Source organism: Arachis ipaensis, chromosome B6, assembly GCF_059453495.1.
Source record: "Arachis ipaensis isolate K30076 ecotype BB chromosome B6, ASM5945349v1, whole genome shotgun sequence".
Taxonomy (NCBI): domain Eukaryota; kingdom Viridiplantae; phylum Streptophyta; class Magnoliopsida; order Fabales; family Fabaceae; genus Arachis; species Arachis ipaensis.
The window spans coordinates 129,748,075-129,770,624 of NC_142441.1; the positions used below are offsets into that span (position 1 = coordinate 129,748,075).

Sequence of the window (22,550 nt, forward strand, 5' to 3'; positions counted from 1 at the left end):
TAAAAAGATGCTGAGATAATTGCATAGACAAAGGTAAGAAAAGGAAAGCTAAAGGGGAAACCTGAATTGTAGAATTTTTAAAGCAAGATGATATATGCGATAACAACATGTTAAGTTTACACCAAAATCAACTACTAAAATCAGCCACCAAAATAAAATACACATAAAAATACAAAATACATATTAAAAATTAGTTAAATTATACATGTATATATACACAAATACACGATGATTGATTTTAGTGGCTGATTTTAGTGTGCAAATAGCATTTTTGATGCGATAAATGCAAAAACAATCAAGAACCTTAACTTTTGCTATCAAATTAGTGTTTCATCATTTACTATCTTCTTTATTGCCTTCTACAAAACCTATCAACTAATACAATAGAAGCAATAAATGAGGGACATTGTTATCAATTTTAAATAATATTAAAAGAGCACCATTCCACCCCATATTGATGAAGACACTTTGATCAGGTTTGAAACTCGGAAAATAACATGCCCTCCAATTTTTATGAACATGAACAATAGGTAAACTTAAAGTTCTACAGCAAATAGTGTGTAGCTAAAAATAGAACTGGCTTTTGTCGAATATTTATCATGAAAATTGCTGCCTTACATATACAATCTCCAGAAATTATGCTAGATTTGAGTACATTGTCAGAAGTCATAATAACTCAATGCCAGAAGAGCAAAAAACAAACCTATTGGAAGAAGCAAAGTGAAATTAATTCATCAGAAAATCAAATGTCAATTGTCAAGGCCCCTCCCCGAAGAAGTTACCTTGTTTGCAGCTATTAAACATTTAAACTCCAACTATGAAAGTCAAGATTAAGCTCCATGTAATATCAAATATTAATTACTGCAGCCAGAGTATGAAATGAAGCATGGATGACCTTGAAATGCTCCTTTTAACCACAATACAACCCAAGCCATGAACAACCAAAAATAATTTCCACAATAGACCTTGGTTGTTACCTATGACTCCGAATCCTTTTTAGACTCAACACTATCAGCACCATCATCAGAAACCAAGTTGAGGTTCCTCTCGACCTTAGCCCATGCTTTCAACATGTTACAAGGAAACCTCTTCTTAACTGTTCCAATCAGCTTCTTCGCCTCCTCCTTCTTCCCTTTCTTCACCAACCCTTCAACCAAAATCTTCATGGTGTTGAAATCCGGAATCTTGTTCACCTTGGCACTCTCCTTAAAAACCCTGTACCCACCCTCAAAATCCTCATTCCTGCACAAAAAATACACCACGGTCCTAAACATCGCAGCATTCGGACGACATTGCTTCCCACGTAGTCCACCATAAACCTCCTTGGCTTCCTCCACCATCCCATTCTTGAAATAACAAGTCATCAAGTAATTATAACTGATTGTATCAGGCATAAACCGTGCCTTCACCATTTCATCAATTAAACCATTCACCTTCTCCGGCAAGCCGCCACCGCCGGCAGTCAGAAACTTAAGCTTCATGTTATAGGCAGTTACATCCACACAACCCTTCTCCTCCATCAGCCTCCACAGCTTCTCAGCCTCATCAATCTTCCCCTTCCTGAACAGAACATCCAAGATTGTGGTATAAGTAACCGCCGTGATCTCGACGCCGTTTCCCTGAGCGTCCTTCAAGACCTGGAGGGCCTTTGCAGGGTCACCAATTCGGCAAAAGGACTTGGCAAGAATGCCATAGGAGACCTTGTCTGGAACGACGCCGTACTGCTTGGGAATTTCGTCGAACAGGTGGGGGGCGTTGTGGTAGAGGGCGCAGTTGACGCAGGCAGTGAGTAGGGCGTTGAAGGAGACGGAGGTTCGAGGGGTGCCGAAGGTGTCCATTTGGTGGTAGGTCTGAAGGGCACGGTCGAACATGCCGGCGATGCCATAGGAGCGGATGAGGGTGGAGAGGAAGGGCTCCGAGGCCACCTTGGGGTCAGACTTTTGGGACTCGATGAGGTCCACAATGTCGGAGTGGCGGCGGCACTTGGCGAGGCGGCGGATAGTGAGGTCGAGGGCGTAGCGGGAGGTTACTGGGGAGGAGTAGTGCTTCGACACGGAGGAGTAGATCTGCAGGGCCTTGTCCGGGTCAAACTCGCTTCGGAGTTGGGATTTTGCTCTCGAGATTGTGATTGTGGCGGCGTCCGTGGTGGTGCAGAGTCGGCGGAGGCCTGCGAGTGCGGCAGCGGCATTAGGTGGCATTCTGACCAACACAGAATTACAGTTTTATCCCTAGTAAGTAGTAATTCTCACCAGTGCATTGCAAGCTTGCAACCTCGCAATCTTACACCGCCCCGGGCATGCAAATGGTGGTGAACATGTCCATGAAGCCATGATTAATATTTTTTTTTTTTTACTTGGTTGGTAAATATTATTATTTTTTGTTAGCACCAAAAATAATTTATATTCATAGTTACGGAAATTTTAATAAAGTTTTATATATAAATTGGTATATATTTTTGTGCTCTTTATAAGATAATATAGTGACAAGAGTAATGTTAGGGAGCCAACAACTTTGGTATTTTGTAACCATTAATTGGTCATCAATAGTGTTTTTAATGGTGTGAGATTATATCTAATAGTGAGAAATCATTCACTTTTTTTTTATGGTTAAGTGCTGACCAAAAAACACAAAATTGTTAGCCCCTAGACTTTTCCTAGTGACAAATCTAAAAAATTTATTGATGGAATAAAATATATATAATATGATAATAATTTTATAATTATATTTTATTATTATAGAATATAATTAATCTTTTAATTATTTAACTAATAAATTAAAATATTTATATAGTAATTTAAGTAATAACATATAACTTAGAATTTTATTCTTTTAAGTTTTATATTTTAAAAAAATTGAATAATTCTTTTATTGTGAATACAATTAAACGTCAATTTTTTGTTATTGTTATAGAATAAAAAAGAAAGATAATATAAAATATAAATAGAAGATCTAATATTGATATTTACCAATATAATTATCTCACTATAATAATAAAAGTAATTAATATATTTACTAGTATTATATATGTAGTAACGTATACTCAAAAGAGAGAAAAAAGAGAGTTTGTACGAGAGATAAGAGTGTTTCTGTTTCTATTGCTTGTGTCTTTATTCAGAGATTTAAGCCTCTATTTATATGTGCACGTGATGGCATCTTTTCAAACTACAATAAATGGAGTCATCCTTGATAAATTAAGTTTCATTGGAAATGGGCATCCACATAAGATCTTATCACAACACTCCCCTTTGGATAACCATTTAGGATTATTGCCTCGTTAAAACATTACTAAAGAAAAACTCAGTGGGAAAAAACCTTAGTGAAGGAAAAAGAGTACAATATCCTTTGGTGATGGGTACTGCTTCATTAAAAACCTTGTCGAGAAAAATTCAATGGAAAAAAACCTGACCAAGGAAAAAAGAGTACAGTCTCCCCCTCTTGTCGTCATCAGTTGATGTCTCGAAATCGGTGCATCCCAATCTCATGTACCAATCTTTCAAAGGAGGATTTTAGGAGTGACTTTGTAAATAAATCTGCCAGATTGTCACTTGAGCGGATCTGTTGGACATCAATTGTCCCTTGATTTTGAAGATCATGAGTGAAGAAGAATTTTGGAGAAATATGCTTTGTTCTATCACCTTTGATATATCCGTCTTTAAGTTGAGCAATACATGTTGTATTATCTTCAAACAGGACAGTTGGAGCTATCTTATGATAAATCAGTCCACATGATGACAGAATATATTGAATCAAACTCCTGAGCCCAAAACACTCGCGACTAGCTTCATGTATCGCGAGTATTTCAGCATGATTAGAGGATGTTGCTGCTATCGTCTGTTTTGTGGACCTCCATGATATAGCTATACCACCATATGTGAACAGATATCCTGTTTGAGATCTCCCTTTATGTGGATCAGACAAATATCCAGCATTTGCATAGCCAACTAATTGTGACTTGGATCCATAGGGATAAAACAATCCCATATCAACCGTTCCATGAAGATATCGAAAGATTTGTTTGACTTCACTCCAATGTCTTCTGGTTGGAGAGGAACTATGTCTTGCTAGTAAATTTAGATCAAATGATATATCAGGTCGTGTATTATTAGCAAGATATATTAGCGCTCCAATGGCACTAAGATATGGTACTTCAGGACCAAGGATATCTTCATTCTCTTCTTTAGGACGGAATTGATCCTTCTCCACATCCAAAGATCTTACAATCATTGGGGTACTCATGGAATGTGACTTATCCATATAAAATCTTTTCAAGATCTTCTCTGTGTATGTTGTTTGATGAATAAAGATCCCATTTTTTATATGCTCGATCTGCAGGCCGATACAAAATTTAGTCCTTCCAAGATCTTTCATCTCAAACTCTTCTTTTAGAGTTTTTATAATTGTTGGAATCTCTTCAGGAGTTCCAATGATATTTAAATCATCAACGTACACAGCAATTATAATGAATCTATATGCAGTTTTCTTTATGAAAACACACGGACATATATCATCATTCTTGAATCCGTTTTTGGCCAAATACTCAGTAAGACGATTATACCACATTCATCCAGATTGCTTTAGACCATATAAAGATCTTTGCAATTTAACTGAGTATAACCCCTGTGAATATTCATTAGATGGTTTAGATATCTTCAGTTCTTCAGGAACTTTCATATAGATATCACGATCTAATGAGCCATATAAATAGGCTGTTACCACATCCATTAAATGCATATGCATTTTATGATATGCAGATAAACTGACCAAATAACACAATGTTATCGCATCCACTACAGGGGAATACGTTTCTTCATAATCTATACCGGGCCTTTGTGAAAAATCTTGTGCCACAAGTCGGGCTTTGTAGCACACAACATCATTTTTCTCATTTCATTTTCTCACAAATACCCACCTGTATCCAACAGGTTTTACATCTTCTGGTGTACGGACTACAGGTCCAAAGACTTCACGTTTTGCAAGTGAGTCTAATTCAGCCTTCATGGCTTTTTTCCATTTTGGCCAATCATTCTTTTGTCGACATTCTTCGAATGATCTTGGCCCAAGATCTTTACTTTCATGCATGATATTTAATGCCAAATTATATGCAAATATTTCATTGACAATTGTCTTATTTCGGTCCCATTTCTCTCCTGTAAAGACATAATTTATCGAGATATCGTCATTTTCACAATTTTCAGGTACTTGAACGTCTTCTGGCGTTAAAACTATATCAGAATTTTGGACAACTGCAGGTGTCTCTACTATGTCTTTTTCAACAGGAATAATATTTACCTCTTTTCGCTTTCAAGGATTTTTGTATTTGGAACTGACAGGCCTGCCACGCTTCTGGCGTGTATTTGCTTCGGTGGCAATTTGTCCAACTAGGACATCAATTCGAATTGGGGAATTTTCCACTGGTATATAAGATTTGGTTATCCTCTTTGTATCAGAAAATGCATCAGGCAATTCATTTGCTATTCTTTGCAAATATATAATCTTTTGAACTTCTAGTTTACATTGCCCTGATCGAGGATCTAAATGCATCAAGGATGATGCATTCCAGTTAAGTTCCTTTTCAGGAAGCTTATTCTCTCCTCCTAATGTTGGAAATTTTGATTCATCAAAATGATAATCTGCAAACCGGGCTTTAAATACATCTCCAGTTTGTATCTCAAGATACCTCACTATAGAGGGAGAATCATATCCAACATATATCTCCAATTTTCTTTGGGGTCCCATTTTGGTGCGATTAGGTGGTGCGATGGGAACATATATCGCACACCCAAATATTCTTAAATGAGAAACATTTAGCTGCTGGCCAAAGGTTAATTGCATAGGAGAGAACTGATGGTAACTCGTTGGCCTCAAACGAATAAGTGTTGCGGCATGTAAAATAGTATGCCCCAAACCGAAGTTGGGAGATTTGTTCTCATAAGTAAGGGTCTAACAATTAATTGGAGGCGTTTAATAAGTGATTCTGCTAACCCATTTTGTGTGTGAACATGAGCTACGGGATGTTCAACACTTATTCCATTAGCCATACAATATGCATCAAAAGCTTGAGAAGTAAATTCACCAGCATTATCAAGACGAATTGCTTTGATTGGATTTTCTGGAAATTGTGCTTTTAATCGAATAATTTGAGCCAGTAATCTCGCAAATGCCAGGTTGCGAGAAGACAATAAGCACACATGTGACAATCTTGAAAATACGTCTATCACAACCATAAAATATCTAAAAGATCCACATGGTGGATGAATAGGTCCACGTATATCACCTTAAATCCTTTCTAGGAATTCAGGGGATTCAAATCTAATCTTTACTGGTGATGGCCTGGTGCACGAAATTGTAATTCACACTTTTCACAACTCCACACAACTAACCAGCAAGTGCACTAGGTCGTCCAAGTAATACCTTATGTGAGTAAGGGTCGATCCCACGGAGATTGTTGGCTTGAAGCAATCTATGGTTACCTTGTAAATCTTAGTCAGGAGATTAATTATGATTATCAGTTTGGATTGCGAAAAATAAAAGAGCATGAATTAAATACTTGTTATGCAGTAATGGAGAATTTGTTGGAGTTTTGGAGATGCTTTGTCTTCTGAATCTCTACTTTCTCCCTGTCTTCTTCTTCACGCACGCAAGGTTCTTCCTATGGCAAGCTGTGTGTTGGTGGATCACCGTTGTCAATGGCTACCATCCGTCCTCTCAGTGAAAATGGTCTAGGTGTGCTGTCACCGGACGGCTAATCATCTGTGGGTTCTCACTCATGCTGGAATAGGATCCATTAATCCTTTTGCGTCTGTCACTACGCCCAACCCTTGTGAGTTTGAAGCTCGTCACAGTCATTCAATCCCTGAATCCTACTCGGAATACCACAGACAAGGTTTAGACTTTCCGGATTCTCAAGAATGCTGCCAATGGATTCTAGCTTATACCACGAAGATTCTGATTAAAGAATCCAAGAGATACTCATTCAATCGAAGGTAGAACGGAGGTGGTTGTCAGACACGCATTCATAGGTTGAGAATGGTGATGAGTGTCACGGATCATCACATCCATCATATTGAAGTGCGAATGAACATCTTAGATAGAAACAAGCGTGTTTGAATAGAAAACAGAAATACTTGTATTAATTCATCGAGACACAGCAGAGCTCCTCACCCCCAACAATGGAGTTTAGAGACTCATGCCGTCAAAGAGTACAAAGTTCAGATCTAAAATGTCATGAGGTACAAAATAATCATCTAAAAGTTGTTTAAATAGTAAGCTAGTAATCTAGGTTTGCAGAGAATGAGTAAACTATGATAGATAGTGCATAAATCCACTTCTGGGGCCCACTTGGTGTGTGCTGGGGCTAAGACTTAAGCTTTACACGTGCTTAGGCTGTTTCTGGAGTTAAACACCAGGTTGTAACCTGTTTTGGGCGTTTAACTCCAACTTGTAACCTGTTTCTGGCGTTTAACGCCAGACTGCAACATGGAACTGGTGTTGAACGCCAGTTTACGTCATCTATCCTTGAGCAAAGTATGGACTATTATATATTTCTGGAAAGCCCTGGATGTCTACTTTCCAACGCAATTGAGAGCGCACCAATTGGACTTTTGTAGCTCAAGAAAATCCATTCCAAGTGTAGAAAGGTCAGAATCCAATAGCATCAGCAGTCCTTTTTCAGCCTGAATCAGATTTTTGCTCAGCTCCCTCAATTTCAGCCAGAAAATACCTGAAATTACAGAAAAATACACAAACTCATAGTAAAGTCCAGAAATATGAATTTTTCCTAGAAACTAATGAAAATATACTAAAAACTAACTAAAACATACTAAAAACTACATGAAATTATCCCCAAAAAGCGTATAAAATATCCGCTCATCACAACACCAAACTTAAACTGTTGCTTGTCCCCAAGAAACTAGACAAATAAAATAGAATATAAATAAGTCAAGAAGCAATAATATCTCAGAGTTTTTTGAGTGCAGCTTAGATTCTAATTAGATGAGCGGGACTAGTAGCTTTTTGCTTCCGAACAGTTTTGGCATCTCACTTTATCCATTGAAGCTCAGAATGATTGGCATCTATAGGAACTTAGAATTTAGATAGTGTTATTGATTCTCCTAGTTCAGTATGTTGATTCTTGAACACAGCTACTTTATAAGACTTGGCCGTGGCCCTAAGCACTTTGTTTTCCAGTATTACCACCGGATACATAAATGCCACAGACACATAATTGGGTGAACCTTTTCAGATTGTGACTCAGCTTTGCTAAAGTCTCCAGTTAGAGGTGTCCAGGGTTCTTAAGCACTCTCTTCTTTTTGGTTTGGACCTTGACTTCAACCGCTCAGTCTCAAGTTTTCACTTGACACCTTCACGCCACAAGCACATGGTTAGGGACAGCTTGGTTTAGCCGCTTAGGCCAGGATTTGATTCCTTTAGGCCCTCCTATCCACTGATGCTCAAAGCCTTGGATCCTTTTTATTACCCTTGCCTTTTGGTTTTAAGGGCTATTGGCTTTTTCTGCTTGCTTTCTCTTTTTCTTTTTCTTTTATTTTCGCCATTTTTTTCTGCAAGCTTTTGTATTCACTGCTTTTTCTTGCTTCAAGAATTATTTTTTATGATTTTTCAGATTATCAAATAATATTTCTCCTTTTTCATCATTCTTTCAAGAGCCAACATAACATTCATAAACATCAAATTCAGAAGACATATGCACTGTTTAAGCATTCATTCAGAAGACAAAAAGCATTGCCACCACATGTAAATAATTAGAATTTTTCTTATTAAAAACTCGAAAAATATTGCCTCCTTATTCTAAAGAAAATCTGCTATTTTATTCATATTTAATGACGATGAGAAAAATAAATTATAGCTTAATTGGAGATAAAATCAAAATATAGATACTAATTACTACTACTCATATATAACTTCTAAGGTAAAACTCAAATAAGAACAATTATCACAGAGTTAAGGTTAAGATTAGAACTCAACAACCTTGAATTTGGGAGGTGGATGCCTCTTTAGCCTGTGGAGTACTTGGCCCTTCAAGAGATAGTTTCTGACGCTTTAATTCCTTCAGTTCACGCCCTTGCTCTTCTTGTTCTCTAAGCAATTTGCAGAGCATGCTGTTTTGATTTTGCTGTTCTTCCTTCAGTTGATCCATAGCTTCTTGCAACTTGGTGACAGATGCTTCTAGGCGTTCCCAGTATTCAATTTGAGGGATTTCCGGGAGGAACTCCTCTGCTTTTCTCTTGATGGGGTCGTCCTGCACTTGTTGTCTTTCCATAGACTTTTTGGTGATTGATTGCTTAACTGAGATATACTTATCTACTCCCATCTTTATCCTAGCATCTTTACATAACAGAGAAACTAAGCTTGGATAGGCCAATTTGGCATCTTTGGAGTTCTTGTTTGCAATTTTGTAAAGCTCACAAGCAATCAGCTGATGAACTTCCACTTCTTTTTCCAGCATAATGCAATGAATCATCACTGATCTTCTGATGGTGACTTCAGAGCGGTTGCTAGTGGGCAGTATAGAGCGCCCAATGAAGTCCAGCCAGCCTCTGGCGACTGGTTTGAGATCTCCTCTTTTGAGTTGGTTTGGGGCACCCTTTGGAGCCATGATCTTAGTGGGTATTGGTTTGGTGATCACGGATAAACACACCAAACTTAGAGGTTTGCTTGTCCTCAAGCAAAAGAAAGGAAAGGAAAGGAAAAGAGGGAGAGCCAAGCGCAACTTGTGGAGGAGAGGGGGAGAGGCCGAACCAATATTTAAAGGGAAGGGGGGTGGGTTTCGAAAATTATTTGAAAAAGATATGATAGAAAAAGTGATTTGGAAAAGATAAGTATGATAGGAGAAGATGTGATTTAAAATTGAAAAGATATGAAAGATATTTGAAAAAAGATAAATCTGGATTTAAAAAAAATGTGAAGATTTGAAAAAGATATTTATGAGTTGAAAAGATTTTAGAAGGAAAAGAGATAGATTTGTTGTGAAAAGGATTTGAAAATAATTTGAAGAGGATTAAGAAAAAGAGTTTATGAATTAAGATACATTTGATATCTTTTGAAAAAGGATTTGAAAAATTAGGATTTGTAACATGTTTGTGCAAGAAATCATGAATTGAAACATAAAAAATGGAAAAATTTTGAATTGAAAACGAAATTGCCTACTCCCCACAATCCTGGCGTTAAACGCCCAACTGCTGCATGTTTTGGGCGTTTAACGCCTAGTTGGTGCTTGTTTTGGGCGTTTAACGCCCAGCTGTTGCTTCTAGCTGGCGTTAAACGCCAGAAACCCCTTTGTCACTGGGCGTTTTTCTGAACGCCTAGGATACTGTAAATCTGGCGTTAAACACCCAGAAGCTGCTTCTTTCTGGCGTTTAACGCCCAGATGGCTATCTTTACTGGCGTTAAATGCCCAGTAGATGCTCCTTTTGGGTGTTTAACGCCCAATTGTGCCTCTTACTGGCGTTTTCTTACCAGTGAGCTTCTTTTTCCTGTTTTGTGCTCTGAATTCTTCTGTAACCCTGTGGTCTTATGCAATTGATTCTTTACCTTGTTAATATTAAACTCATATATTTAAAAATAAATAAAATAAAGAATAAAATAAAATAAAATAACAGAAAAAGTTTTGCTAATGGCTGGGTTGCCTCCCAGCAAGCGCTTCTTTATTGTCTTTAGCTGGACCTTGCTGAGCTTTTAATCTAGCCTCAGCCTTGAGCACTCTTGCTCAACATTGCCTTCAAGATAGTGCTTGATTCTCTGTCCATTAACAATGAACTTCTTATCAGAATCAATGTCTTGAAGCTCCACATAACCATATGATGATACACTTGTAATCACATATAGTCCCCTCCACCAGGATTTCAGTTTCCCGGAGAATAGCCTGAGCCTAGAGTTAAACAATAGAACCTTTTGTCCTGATTCAAAGATTCTAGATGACAGCTTTCTGTCATGCCACCTTTTTTATTTCTCTTTATAAAGCTTGGCATTTTCGAAAGGAGTGAATCTGAATTCCTCTAGCTCATTCAGCTGGAGCAATCTTTTTTCTCCAATTAATTTGGCATCAAAGTTTAGGAATCTGGTTGCCCAGTAGACCTTATGTTCCAGTTCCACGGGCAGATGACAGGCCTTACCATGCACAAGCTGGTATGGAGAGGTCCCTATAGGAGTCTTGAATGCTGTTCTGTAAGCCCACAGAGCATCATCCAAGCTTCTTGCCCAATCCTTTCTATGGGTACTTACAGTCCGTTCCAGGATTCTTTTTAGTTCTCTGTTAGAAACTTCAGCTTGCCCATTTGTCTGTGGATGATATGGAGTCGCCACCTTGTGGCGAATCCCATACCGGACCATGGCAAAGTAAAGTTGTTTGTTGCAGAAGTAAGTTCCCCCATCACTGATTAGTACTCTAGGGACACCAAACCTGCTGAAGATGTGTTTCTGGAGGAACTTCAACACTGTTTTAGTATCATTGGTGGGTGTGGCAACGGCCTCTACCCATTTTGATACATAGTCGACTGCCACCAGAATATAAGTGTTTGAGTATGATAGTGGGAAAGGTCCCATGAAGTCAATTCCCCATACATCAAACAACTCAATCTCTAAGATTTCCTGTTGAGGCATGGCGTAACCATGAGGCAGATTACCAGCTCTTTGGCAACTATCACAGTTACGTACAAACTCTCGGAAATCCCTATAGAGTGTAGGCCAGTAGAAGCCACATTGGAGGACCTTGGTGGCTGTTCGCTCACCTCCGAAATGGCCTCCATATTGTGATCCATGGCAATGCCATAAGATCCTCTGTGCTTCTTCTCTAGGCACACACCTATGGATTATTCCGTCTGCACATCTCTTAAAGAGATAGGGTTCATCCCACAAGTAGTACTTTGCATAAGTAATTAAGTTTTTCTTTTGTTGCCTGCTGTACTCTTTGGGTATGAACCTTGCAGCTTTATAGTTTGCAATGTCTGCAAACCATGGTGTTTCCTGAATGGCAAACAAATGCTCATCCGGAAAGGTCTCAGAGATCTCAATAGAGGGGGGAAACTCCCCTTCTGCTGGTTCTATCCGGGACAGATGATCAGCCACTTGGTTCTCTGTCCCTTTTCTATCTCTTATTTCTATATCAAACTCTTGCAGAAGCAACACCCATCTTATGAGCCTGGGTTTTGAATCCTGCTTTGTGAGTAGATATTTAAGAGCAGCATGGTCAGTGTACACAATCACTTTTGATCCTACTAAGTATGATCTAAACTTGTCAATGGCATAAACCACTGCAAGCAATTCTTTTTCTGTGGTTGTGTAATTTTTTTGGGCATCATTTAAAACACGGCTAGCATAATAAATGACATGCAGAAGCTTGTCATGCCTCTGCCCCAGTACTGCACCAATGGCGTGGTCACTGGCATCACACATTAGTTCAAATGGTAAAGTCCAGTCTGGTGCAAAAATAATTAGTGCTGTGACCAGCTTAGCTTTCAGAGTCTCAAACGCCTGCAGACACTCTGTGTCAAACACGAATGGTGTGTCAGCAGCTAGCAGATTGCTCAGGGGTTTTGCAATTTTTGAAAAATCCTTTATAAACCTTCTGTAGAATTCTGCATGCCCCAGAAAGCTTCTGATTGCCTTAACATTAGCAGGTAGTGGTAATTTTTCAATTACTTCCACTTTAGCTTGATCCACCTCTATTCCCTTGTTTGAAATTTTATGCCCAAGGACAATTTCTTCCATCACCATAAAGTGACATTTTTCCCAGTTTAAAACTAGGTTGGTCTCTTGGCATCTTTTCAGAACAAGTGCTAAATGGTCAAGGCAGGAGCTGAATGAGTCTCCAAATATTGAAAAGTCATCCATGAAGACTTCCAGAAACTTCTCTACCATATCAGAAAAGATAGAGAGCATGCACCTCTAAAAGGTTGCAGGTGCATTACACAGACCAAAAGGCCTTCTTCTTTAAGCAAATACTCCAGAAGGACATGTGAATGTTGTTTTCTTTTGGTCCTGAGGATCTACTGCAATTTGGTTGTAACCTGAATAGCCATCTAAAAAGCAGTAATATTCATGACCTGCTAGTCTCTCTAGCATCTGGTCTATGAATGGTAAAGGAAAATGATCCTTTCTGGTGGCTGTATTGAGCCTTCTGTAGTCAATACACATGCGCCACCCTGTAACTGTTCTTGTAGGAACCAGTTCATTTTTTCATTATGAACCACTGTCATGCCTCCCTTCTTGGGAACAACTTGAACAGGGCTCACCCAGGGGCTATCAGAAATAGGATAAATAATCCCAACCTCCAGTAATTTGGTGACCTCTTTCTGCACCACTTCCTTCATGGCTGGATTTAGCCGCCTCTGTGGTTGAACCACTGGCTTAGCATCATCCTCCAATAGGATTTTGTGCATGCATCTAGCTGGGCTTATGCCCTTAAGGTCACTTATAGACCACCCAAGAGCTGTCTTGTGTGTCCTTAGCACTTGAATTAGTGCTTCCTCTTCCAGTGGATTTAAAGCAGAGCATATGATCACTGAAAAAGTGTCACCTTCTCCCAGAAATACATATTTCAGGGATGGTGGTAATGGCTTGAGCTCAGGTTTAGGAGGTTTCTCATCTTCCTGAGGAAGTCTCAGGGGCTCTTTCAATTCCTCCGAATCTTCCAAATCAGGCTGAACATCTTTAAAGATGTCTTCCAGCTCTGATTCGAGACTCTCAGCCATGTTGACCTCCTCTACCAAAGAGTAAATGAGATCAACCTTCATGCAGTCTTTTGGTGTGTCTGGATGCTGCATGGCTTTGACAGCATTCAACTTAAACTCATCCTCATTGACTCTCAGGGTTACTTCTCCCTTTTGGACATCAATGAGGGTTCGTCCAGTTGCTAGGAAAGGTCTTCCTAGAATGAGAGTAGCACTCTTGTGCTCCTCCATTTCCAGCACTACAAAGTCAATGGGAAAGGCGAATAGCCCAACCCTGACAATCATGTCCTCAATCACGCCTGATGGGTATTTAATGGAGCCATCAGCAAGTTGGAGACATATCCGGGTTAGTTTAACTTCTTCAGTTAAACCAAGCTTTCTGATAGTGGATGCAGGTATTAGGTTGACGCTTGCCCCAAGATCACATAAAGCTGTCTTGGTGCAATTACCCTCTAATATGCATGGTATCAGAAAGCTCCCGGGATCTTTAAGCTTTTCTGGAAAGCTTTTCAGAATGACTGCACTGCATTCTTCAGTGAGGAGAACTCTTTCAGTTTCTCTCCAATTCTTTTTATGACTCAAGATCTCTTTCATGAACTTGGCATAAGAAGGTATTTGCTCAAGTGCCTCTGCAAACGGAATCTTTATTTCAAGAGTCCTGAGATAATCTGCAAAGCGAGCAAATTGCTTATCCTGCTCCTCTTGGCGGAGTTTTTGAGGATAAGGTATCTTGGCTTTATATTCCTCAACCTTAGTTGCTTCAGGTTTATTTCCTACAGAGGTGGTTGGAGAAGCCTTTTTAGAGGAGTTGTTATCAGCACTTGTGTATGTCTGATCCCTCACTGGCATTTGAATGCCAGGGTTAGAAGCTGGATTGGCGTTGGACGCCAACTCCTTACTTGTTCCTGGCGTTTGAACGCCAGAACTGAGCTTCCATTGGGTGTTTGACGCCAACTCCTTGCTTGTTTCTGGCGTTTGAACGCCAGAGTTATTCCTCTCTGGGCTCTTACTATCCTCAGAGGGATTTTGAATAGCAGCTTGTTCATTTCTTGGCTTCCTACTATCTTGAAGTGAGGTATTTAATGTTTTTCCACTTCTTAATTGAACTGCTTGGCACTCTTCTGTTATTTGTTTTGATAACTGTTGTTCTGTTTGCTTCAATTGTACCTCCATATTTATATTAGCCATTCTTGTGTCTTGTAGTATCTCCTTGAATTCGGCCAGCTATTTTGTTAGAAAGTCTAGTTGCTGATTGAATTCAGTAATTTGTTCTGCAGGACTAAGTTCAGCAGTTACTGTTTTAGCCTCTTCTTTCATAGAAGATTCATTATTTAGGTACAGATGCTGATTTCTGGCAACTGTATCAATAAGCTCTTGAGCCTCTTCAATTGTCTTTTTCATGTGTATAGATCCACCAGCTGAGTGATCTAGAGAAATTTGAGCTTTCTCTGTAAGCCCATAATAGAAGATGTCTAACTGCACCCATTCTGAAAATATTTCAGAGGGGCATTTTCTTAACATCTCTCTGTATCTCTCCCAAGCATCATAAAGAGATTCATTATCTCCTTGTTTAAAGCCTTGGATGTCCAGCCTTAGCTGTGTCATCCGTTTTGGAGGGAAGTATTGATTCAGGAATTTTTCTGACAGCTGTTTCCATGTCCTTATGCTAGCCTTAGGTTGGTTACTTAACCACCTCTTAGCTTGGTCTTTTACAGCAAATGGAAACAGTAATAATCTGTAGACATCCTGATCTACTTCCTTATCATGTACTGTGTCAGCAATTTGTAAAAACTGTGCCAAAAACTCTGTAGGTTCTTCCTGTGGGAGACCGGAATACTGATAACTTTGCTGCACCATGATAATGAGCTGAGGATTCAACTCAAAGCTACTGACTCCAATGGAGGGTATACAGATACTGCTCCCATATGAAGCAGTAGTGGGGTTAGCATATGACCCCAGAGTCCTTCTGGACTGTTCATTTCCACTTAGGTCCATGATGGAGAAAAGGAAATTGATGTGAATTACAATTAAAATATATTTTTATTTTTATTTTATAAAAAGAGAACAAATAAAAAAAATGAAATAAAATAACTAGAAATTAAATATAGATTTCAAAAATTAAGAATAAAAAAAATTAAAACTAAAATAATTACTTAACTAAGAAGATTTGAAAAACTTTGGATATGATTTTTGAAAAAGATTTTAAATTTTGAAATAGAAATCTGAATTTTAAAAGTAATTTTTGAAAATTCACTTTAAAATAGAGAGAAAAGATATTTTTTTTATTTTTGAATTTTATGATGAAAGAGAAAAACACACAAAAGACACACAACTTAAAATTTTTAGATCTAATGTTCCTTATTTTCGAAAATTTTGGAGGGAAACACCAAGGAACATCAAACTTAAAAATTTTAGGATCAAAACACAAGGAAGACTCAAGAACACTTTGAAGACTCACAAGAACAACAAGAACATGAAGATAGAATACCAAACTTAAAATTTGGCATAAGATTTATTCAAAGAAAAATTATTTTTGAAAAAGTTTTTAAAAAGAAGATAGCCAATTACCAAGAACATAAGCACAACGCTCTAACCAATTGAGCTATAAATTTAACGTGTTTTAATAAGGTATTTAATAAATAAAGATTTTTTTTTGAAAATTGATATTTTGAAAAAGCACAAGAAAAACAAGAAAAGACACAGAACAAGAAAACCTAAAGATCAAACAAGGAAAATAAACAAGAACAACTTAAAGATTAAGAAAGAACAATGAACACAAATTCGAAAATTTAAAAGAAAATAAATAAATAAAAAAAATACAATTGACACCAAACTTAAGATATGAAACTAAACTCAAATAGAAAAACTCAATTATCAGTTTATAAAATTTTCGAAAAATTTAAAAAGAAAAATAAGGATTTAAAAAAAAAGAAATTTCAACCAAAAACAATAATAGAAGACTCTAAACCAAAAAAAAAAATTTTCCTAATCTAAGCAACAAAATAAACCGTCAATTGTCCAAACTCGAACAATCCTCGGCAACGGCGCCAAAAACTTGGTGCACAAAATTGTGATTCACACTTTTCACAACTCCGCACAACTAACCAGCAAGTGCACTGGGTCGTCCAAGTAATACCTTACGTGAGTAAGGGTCGATCCCACGGAAATTGTTGGCTTGAAGCAATCTATGGTTACCTTGTAAATCTTAGTCAGGAGATTAATTATGATTATCAGTTTGGATTGCGAAAAATAAAAGAGCATGAATTAAATACTTGTTATGCAGTAATGGAGAATATGTTGGAGTTTTGGAGATGCTTTGTCTTCTGAATCTCTGCTTTCTCCCTGTCTTCTTCTTCACGCACGCAAGGTTCTTCCTATGGCAAGCTGTGTGTTGGTAGATCACCGTTGTCAATGGCTACCATCCGTCCTCTCAGTGAAAATGGTCTAAGTGCGCTGTCACCGCACGGCTAATCATCTGTCAGTTCTTACTCATGCTGGAATAGGATCCATTGATCCTTTTGCGTCTGTCACTACGCTCAACCCTTGTGAGTTTGAAGCTCGTCACAGTCATTCAATCCCTGAATCCTACTCGGAATACCACAGACAAGATTTAGACTTTCCGGATTCTCAAGAATGCTGTCAATGGATTCTAGCTTATACCACGAAGATTCTGATTAAGGAATCCAAGAGATACTCATTCAATCGAAGGTAGAACGGAGGTGGTTGTCAGGCACGCGTTCATAGGTTGAGAATGGTGATGAGTGTCACGGATCATCACATCCATCATATTGAAGTGCGAATGAACATCTTAGATAGAAACAAGCGTGTTTGAATAGAAAACAGAAATAATTGCATTAATTCATCGAGACACAACAGATCTCCTCACCCCAACAATGGAGTTTAGAGACTCATGCCGTCAAAGAGTACAAAGTTTAGATCTAAAATGTCATGAGGTACAAAATAATCCTCTAAAAGTTGTTTAAATAGTAAGCTAGTAATCTAGGTTTGCAGAGAATGAGTAAACTATGAAAGATAGTGCATAAATCCACTTCTGGGGCCCACTTGGTGTGTGCTGGGGCTGAGACTTAAGCTTTACACGTGCTTAGGCTGTTTCTGGAGTTAAACGCCAGGTTGTAACCTGTTTTGGGCGTTTAACTCCAACTTGTAACTTATTTCTAGCGTTTAACGCCAGACTGAAACATGGAACTGGTCTATCCTTGAGCAAAGTATGGACTATTATATATTTCTGGAAAGTCCTGGATGTCTACTTTCCAACGCAATTGGGAGCATGCCAATTGGACTTCTGTAGCTCCAGAAAATCCATTCCGAGTGCAGAGAGGTCAGAATCCAACAGCATCAGCAGTCCTTTTTCAGCCTGAATAAGATTTTTGCTCAGCTCCCTCAATTTCAGCCAGAAAATACCTGAAATTACAGAAAAATACACAAACTCATAGTAAAGTCCAGAAATGTGAATTTTGCCTAGAAACTAATGAAAATATACTAAAAACTAACTAAAACATACTAAAAACTACATGAAATTATCCCCAAAAAGCGTATAAAATATCCGCTCATCATGGCCTTAAAATTAACTTCCCTTGAGAACATGCAGCACAACAAAATTCACTAGATTTAAGAATCTTCTGGTTCTTTAGTGAATGTCCATGGAAGTTTTCAATAATTCTCCGCATCATGGTTGTTCCCGGATGACCCAATCGTTCGTGCCAAGTTATGAATTCATTTGGGCTAGTAAACTTCTGGTTTACAGTGGCATGTGATTCAATTGCACTAATCTTGGTATAATATAACCCAGATGAAAGTGAGGGCAACTTTTCTAATATAACCTTTTTATTTGAATCATGAGTTGTGATACATAAGTACTCATGATTTTCCTCATTCATATTTTCAATATGATATCCATTTCGGCGAATATTTTTGAAACTCAACAAGTTCCTCAGAGACTTGGTAGATAATAGTACATTATTTATTATAAATTTTGTTCCTCCAGAAAATAAAATTATAGCTCTTCCGGAGCCTTCTATTACATTGCCTGAGCCAATAATAATATTAACACATTCTTCTTTTGGCACCAGATGGGTAAAATATATATCACTTTTGAGAATAGTGTGCAAACTTGCACTATCCGCAAGGCATACATCTTCATTATATATCCTTGCCATTTTCTTCAAAAACAAATAATCATAAAATGAGTAGTATGCATAGTTAAATTGAATACTTGATCGGAATTATTTTTCTAAGAAATACTGTACATAAAAATAATGTCATATACTAAAATTTTATTTTAAAACTTGACAACTTTAATGATTTCAAAATTCATAAACATTAATATTTTATTATTTATATAAATCATATTTGAAACTTAAATACATAGAAAATAAAACTTAACAATAAGTTCTTTACATTATTTATTTACAAGAATACTTAACAATCTCACGCATTAAACTATTCCATCATTGATCAAATTACCAATATTTCCTTCAAGATCCTCAAAGAAATCAGATACATCATAATGAGTGGTGGAATTTTCATTAAAATTTATTTCCTTTCCTTTATCATCCCTTTTTAAGGATGCTTGATAAAGATCAACTAGGTGTCTTGGGTTATGACAGGTACGTGACCAATGACCTTTTCCACCACAACGGAAGCATTTATCCTTAATTGATTTACTTTGCCCATTGTTTCTTTCTTTATCCCACTTTTGGTGAGATCCTTTGATAAACCACTATTTTATGGTTTATCTTGTACTCAATTGAGTGGTTTTATCAAGCCTTTGCACACTTATTCATACAATTTGTATGATTTTACAATTCCTTCCTAGTTTTGTTCTATAATTGAAAACTTGCTTCCTAAGCTTTTAAATTGTATATTTTTAATCCCTCTTTATACCATTCGATGCCGTGATCTGTGCGTTAAGTGTTTTCAGGCTTATTATATTAGGGCAGGAATGGCTTAGAGGATGGAGAGGAAGCTTGCAAAAATGGAAGGAGCACAAGAAATAGAGAAGACAACCAGCGCGCAGCGACGCGTGCGCGTGCCTGACGCGTACGCGTGACTGACGTGACATGCGCTACCTGCAGAAATCACAGAAATGCTGGGGGCAATTTTGGGCTGAGTTTGGACCCAGTTTTCGGCCCAGAAATGCAGACTAAAGTCAGGGGACAAGCAGAGACTCAGAGAATTCATTGAAAAACATCAATTCACAACAATTTAGGTTTTAGAAGTAGTTTCTAAAGAGAGAGGCTCTCTTCTCTCTCTAGGTTTTATGATTTCTCTTAGTTTAGGTTTATTTCTTCTCAACTCCAGGTTCAATGTTCCTTTAATTTAGTTTCTCTTCTACTTTTATTTATTCTAGCATTCTAGTTTATTTATTTTCCCAATTTGGTTTATGAACTCCATGTTAGATTTGGTTTCTTTATTTAATGCAATTTGAGGTATTTCATATTTATGATTTTAATTTAGCTTTTATGATTCTTGGATTTGGTTGAGTAATTAGAGACTCTTGAGTTATCAAACTCCTTTATTGATTGACAATTGAAAGTTGCTAATTGACTTGAATTCCACTAACTCTAGTCTTTCCTTGAGAGTTGACTAGGACTTGAGAATTCATATTGATTTATCCATTTGACTTACCCTCATAGTTAGAGGTTAACCAAGTGGGAGCAACAAATAATTCTCATCATAATTGATAATGATAACTAGGATAGGACGTCTAATTTTCATACCTTGTCAAGAGTTTTCTTAATTAGTAATTTACTTTCCTGCAATTTATTTTTCTTATTCCTTATTCAAAAACCCCAAAAAGATAATCTTCCATAACCAATAATAAATACACCTCCCTGCAATTCCTTGAGAGACGACCCGAGATTTAAATACTTCGGTTTATTTTTATTGGATTTGCTTTAGTGGCAAACAAGTTTTTGTACGAAATGATTCTTTGTTGGTTTAGAAACTATACTTACAACGAGGTTTCAATTGTGAAATTCTTTACTAGCAAAAATCTGTTCGTCAAAATGGCGCCGTTGCCGGGGAATTGCAAATGTGTGCCTTATTATTGGTCATTGTAAATATTTACTTTTTGCTTGTTTGTTAGTCTTTGTTAGTTTTAGGACTTAGCTGCTTATTTTTATTAGTTTTTATTTTTAATTGATACTATGAATTCTCACCCCTTTGGCTATGAGTTTAGTTCAAATTATGTTGTAGGGAATGGAAGCTACAATGGAAACATGCATCAAGGATGGGACAATCAAAGGTGGGAGGAGCCACAAAGATTTGATCAACCCTCTTGGCAATAACCACCTCCAATGGACTATCAACAACCATTCTATGATGCATGCCAAGATAATGGTTATGGTGGACCTCTCTGGGATAATCAACACCCACCCCAATATACCTATGAACCCCCTCCTCAACATAGCTTTGAACCACCATACTCACAAGCACCTTACCACCAGACACCCCATATGACCCTAATCCTTACCCACCATACCAAGAGCCTTATGAGCCATACTTCAAACCACTACCTCAATATACACCACCTCCATATCCTTATCAAGAAGAACCACCTCCGTATTATGAGCCATTTCTCCCAACGAATGAACCCTCCTATCCACCCCAACCTCCATTGGATAATAACACTCTTATCTCTACTCTCATTGGTCTCACCCTTAAACTCCAAGATCTTATATCCCGCAGGGACCAACCTTCTACCTCCACTATTCAACCCTCAAGCTTTGGTGCACCACCACTCTCTGTGCAAGAATACCCATATCCATCATTCCGAGAGCAACATAATCCCAATGATGCTACTGACCCGAAACAAGAGAGAAGGGATCGGTTTCGCGAATTCATACTTCACAAGAAGCTAGAGGAGGCCCTAAAGGTAAAGGCAGTATAGACCCTTGAGGAAAGTTGTCTTGAAGGGGAAGATATCAAGGAGGAGTCTGATTTTGTACTAGAGCAAGTGAAGAAAGCTGAAACTATCAAAGAAGAAAAGGTGGTCGAAGACTTAGGAGATGCAGAACCTCCGTAGGAAACTCAAGTCATAGCGCCTCCTTCCAAGACGTTTGAATTTGATGTTGAAGAGGGTGTACAACCTCCAAGGCATATCATGGTTGAAGACTTGAAAGCTGTTGATCATGACATGATTTCAATAGTAAATGAGTTTCTACCTACAATTGAACTCTCTTCCATTGAACTAGAGGAAGAGGTGGAAGTTGTCAAGGAAGAGCTCAAGGGAATGGAGTTGGAAATCACATTGCCAAAGTTGTTGGAGACCTCTCCCCCAAAGCCATCACCATCCATTCCTTCATTCAAGTGGGTAAATCTTTCATCTCTAAGCTTAATTAACCCACTTGAGTATGCTTTGCTTGAGACGGATGGGCAACTTAGAGCTCTTTGTGGCTATAAGAGTAAGATGGAGATGGTTAGTGGTAGGAATTGTCATGCAAGGTTCAATATGGTTACATGCTCCAAATTGAAGTACAAAGGTTGGTATAATTCTCAATTGAATGGGTCTAGAAAGTTGTTTGGATGTCTTAGTGAGAATTCCAATTGCTCACCACCCAAGTGGAAAAATGATGATCAACAAGAAGACGGGTGCAAAAGCAAGGTTTGGGACCCCGGAATTCATTCTAACAATCAACACTCCCGGAGCCATGTCACTTGCTTTAACTTGCTCGAAGGCTTTATATGCCTAGTTTGGGACCCCGGAGGCTACTGGAATTGCAAACACTGGTGAGGATTCCTGGATGAGTTCAAGCACAAGCCTCCATGACAAGGAGCTCACCAAACGTCCAACTTAAGGACTTAAACCAAAAGTGCTAGGTGGGAGACAACCCACCATGGTAT

At 38.0% G+C, this 22,550-nt stretch overlaps 1 protein-coding gene across 1 annotated transcript; it reads right to left on the bottom strand.

Moving 5' to 3' along the window:
* Window positions 1-561: 561 nt before the first annotated feature.
* On the bottom strand, window positions 562-2,313 carry LOC107604901 (Tetratricopeptide repeat (TPR)-like superfamily protein). The gene has a single exon (XM_016306615.3). The coding sequence runs from the start codon at window positions 2,196-2,198 to the stop codon at window positions 978-980; it is 1,221 nt and encodes a 406-aa protein (XP_016162101.1). The 5' UTR covers window positions 2,199-2,313; the 3' UTR covers window positions 562-977.
* Between the last annotated feature and the right edge of the window lie 20,237 nt (window positions 2,314-22,550).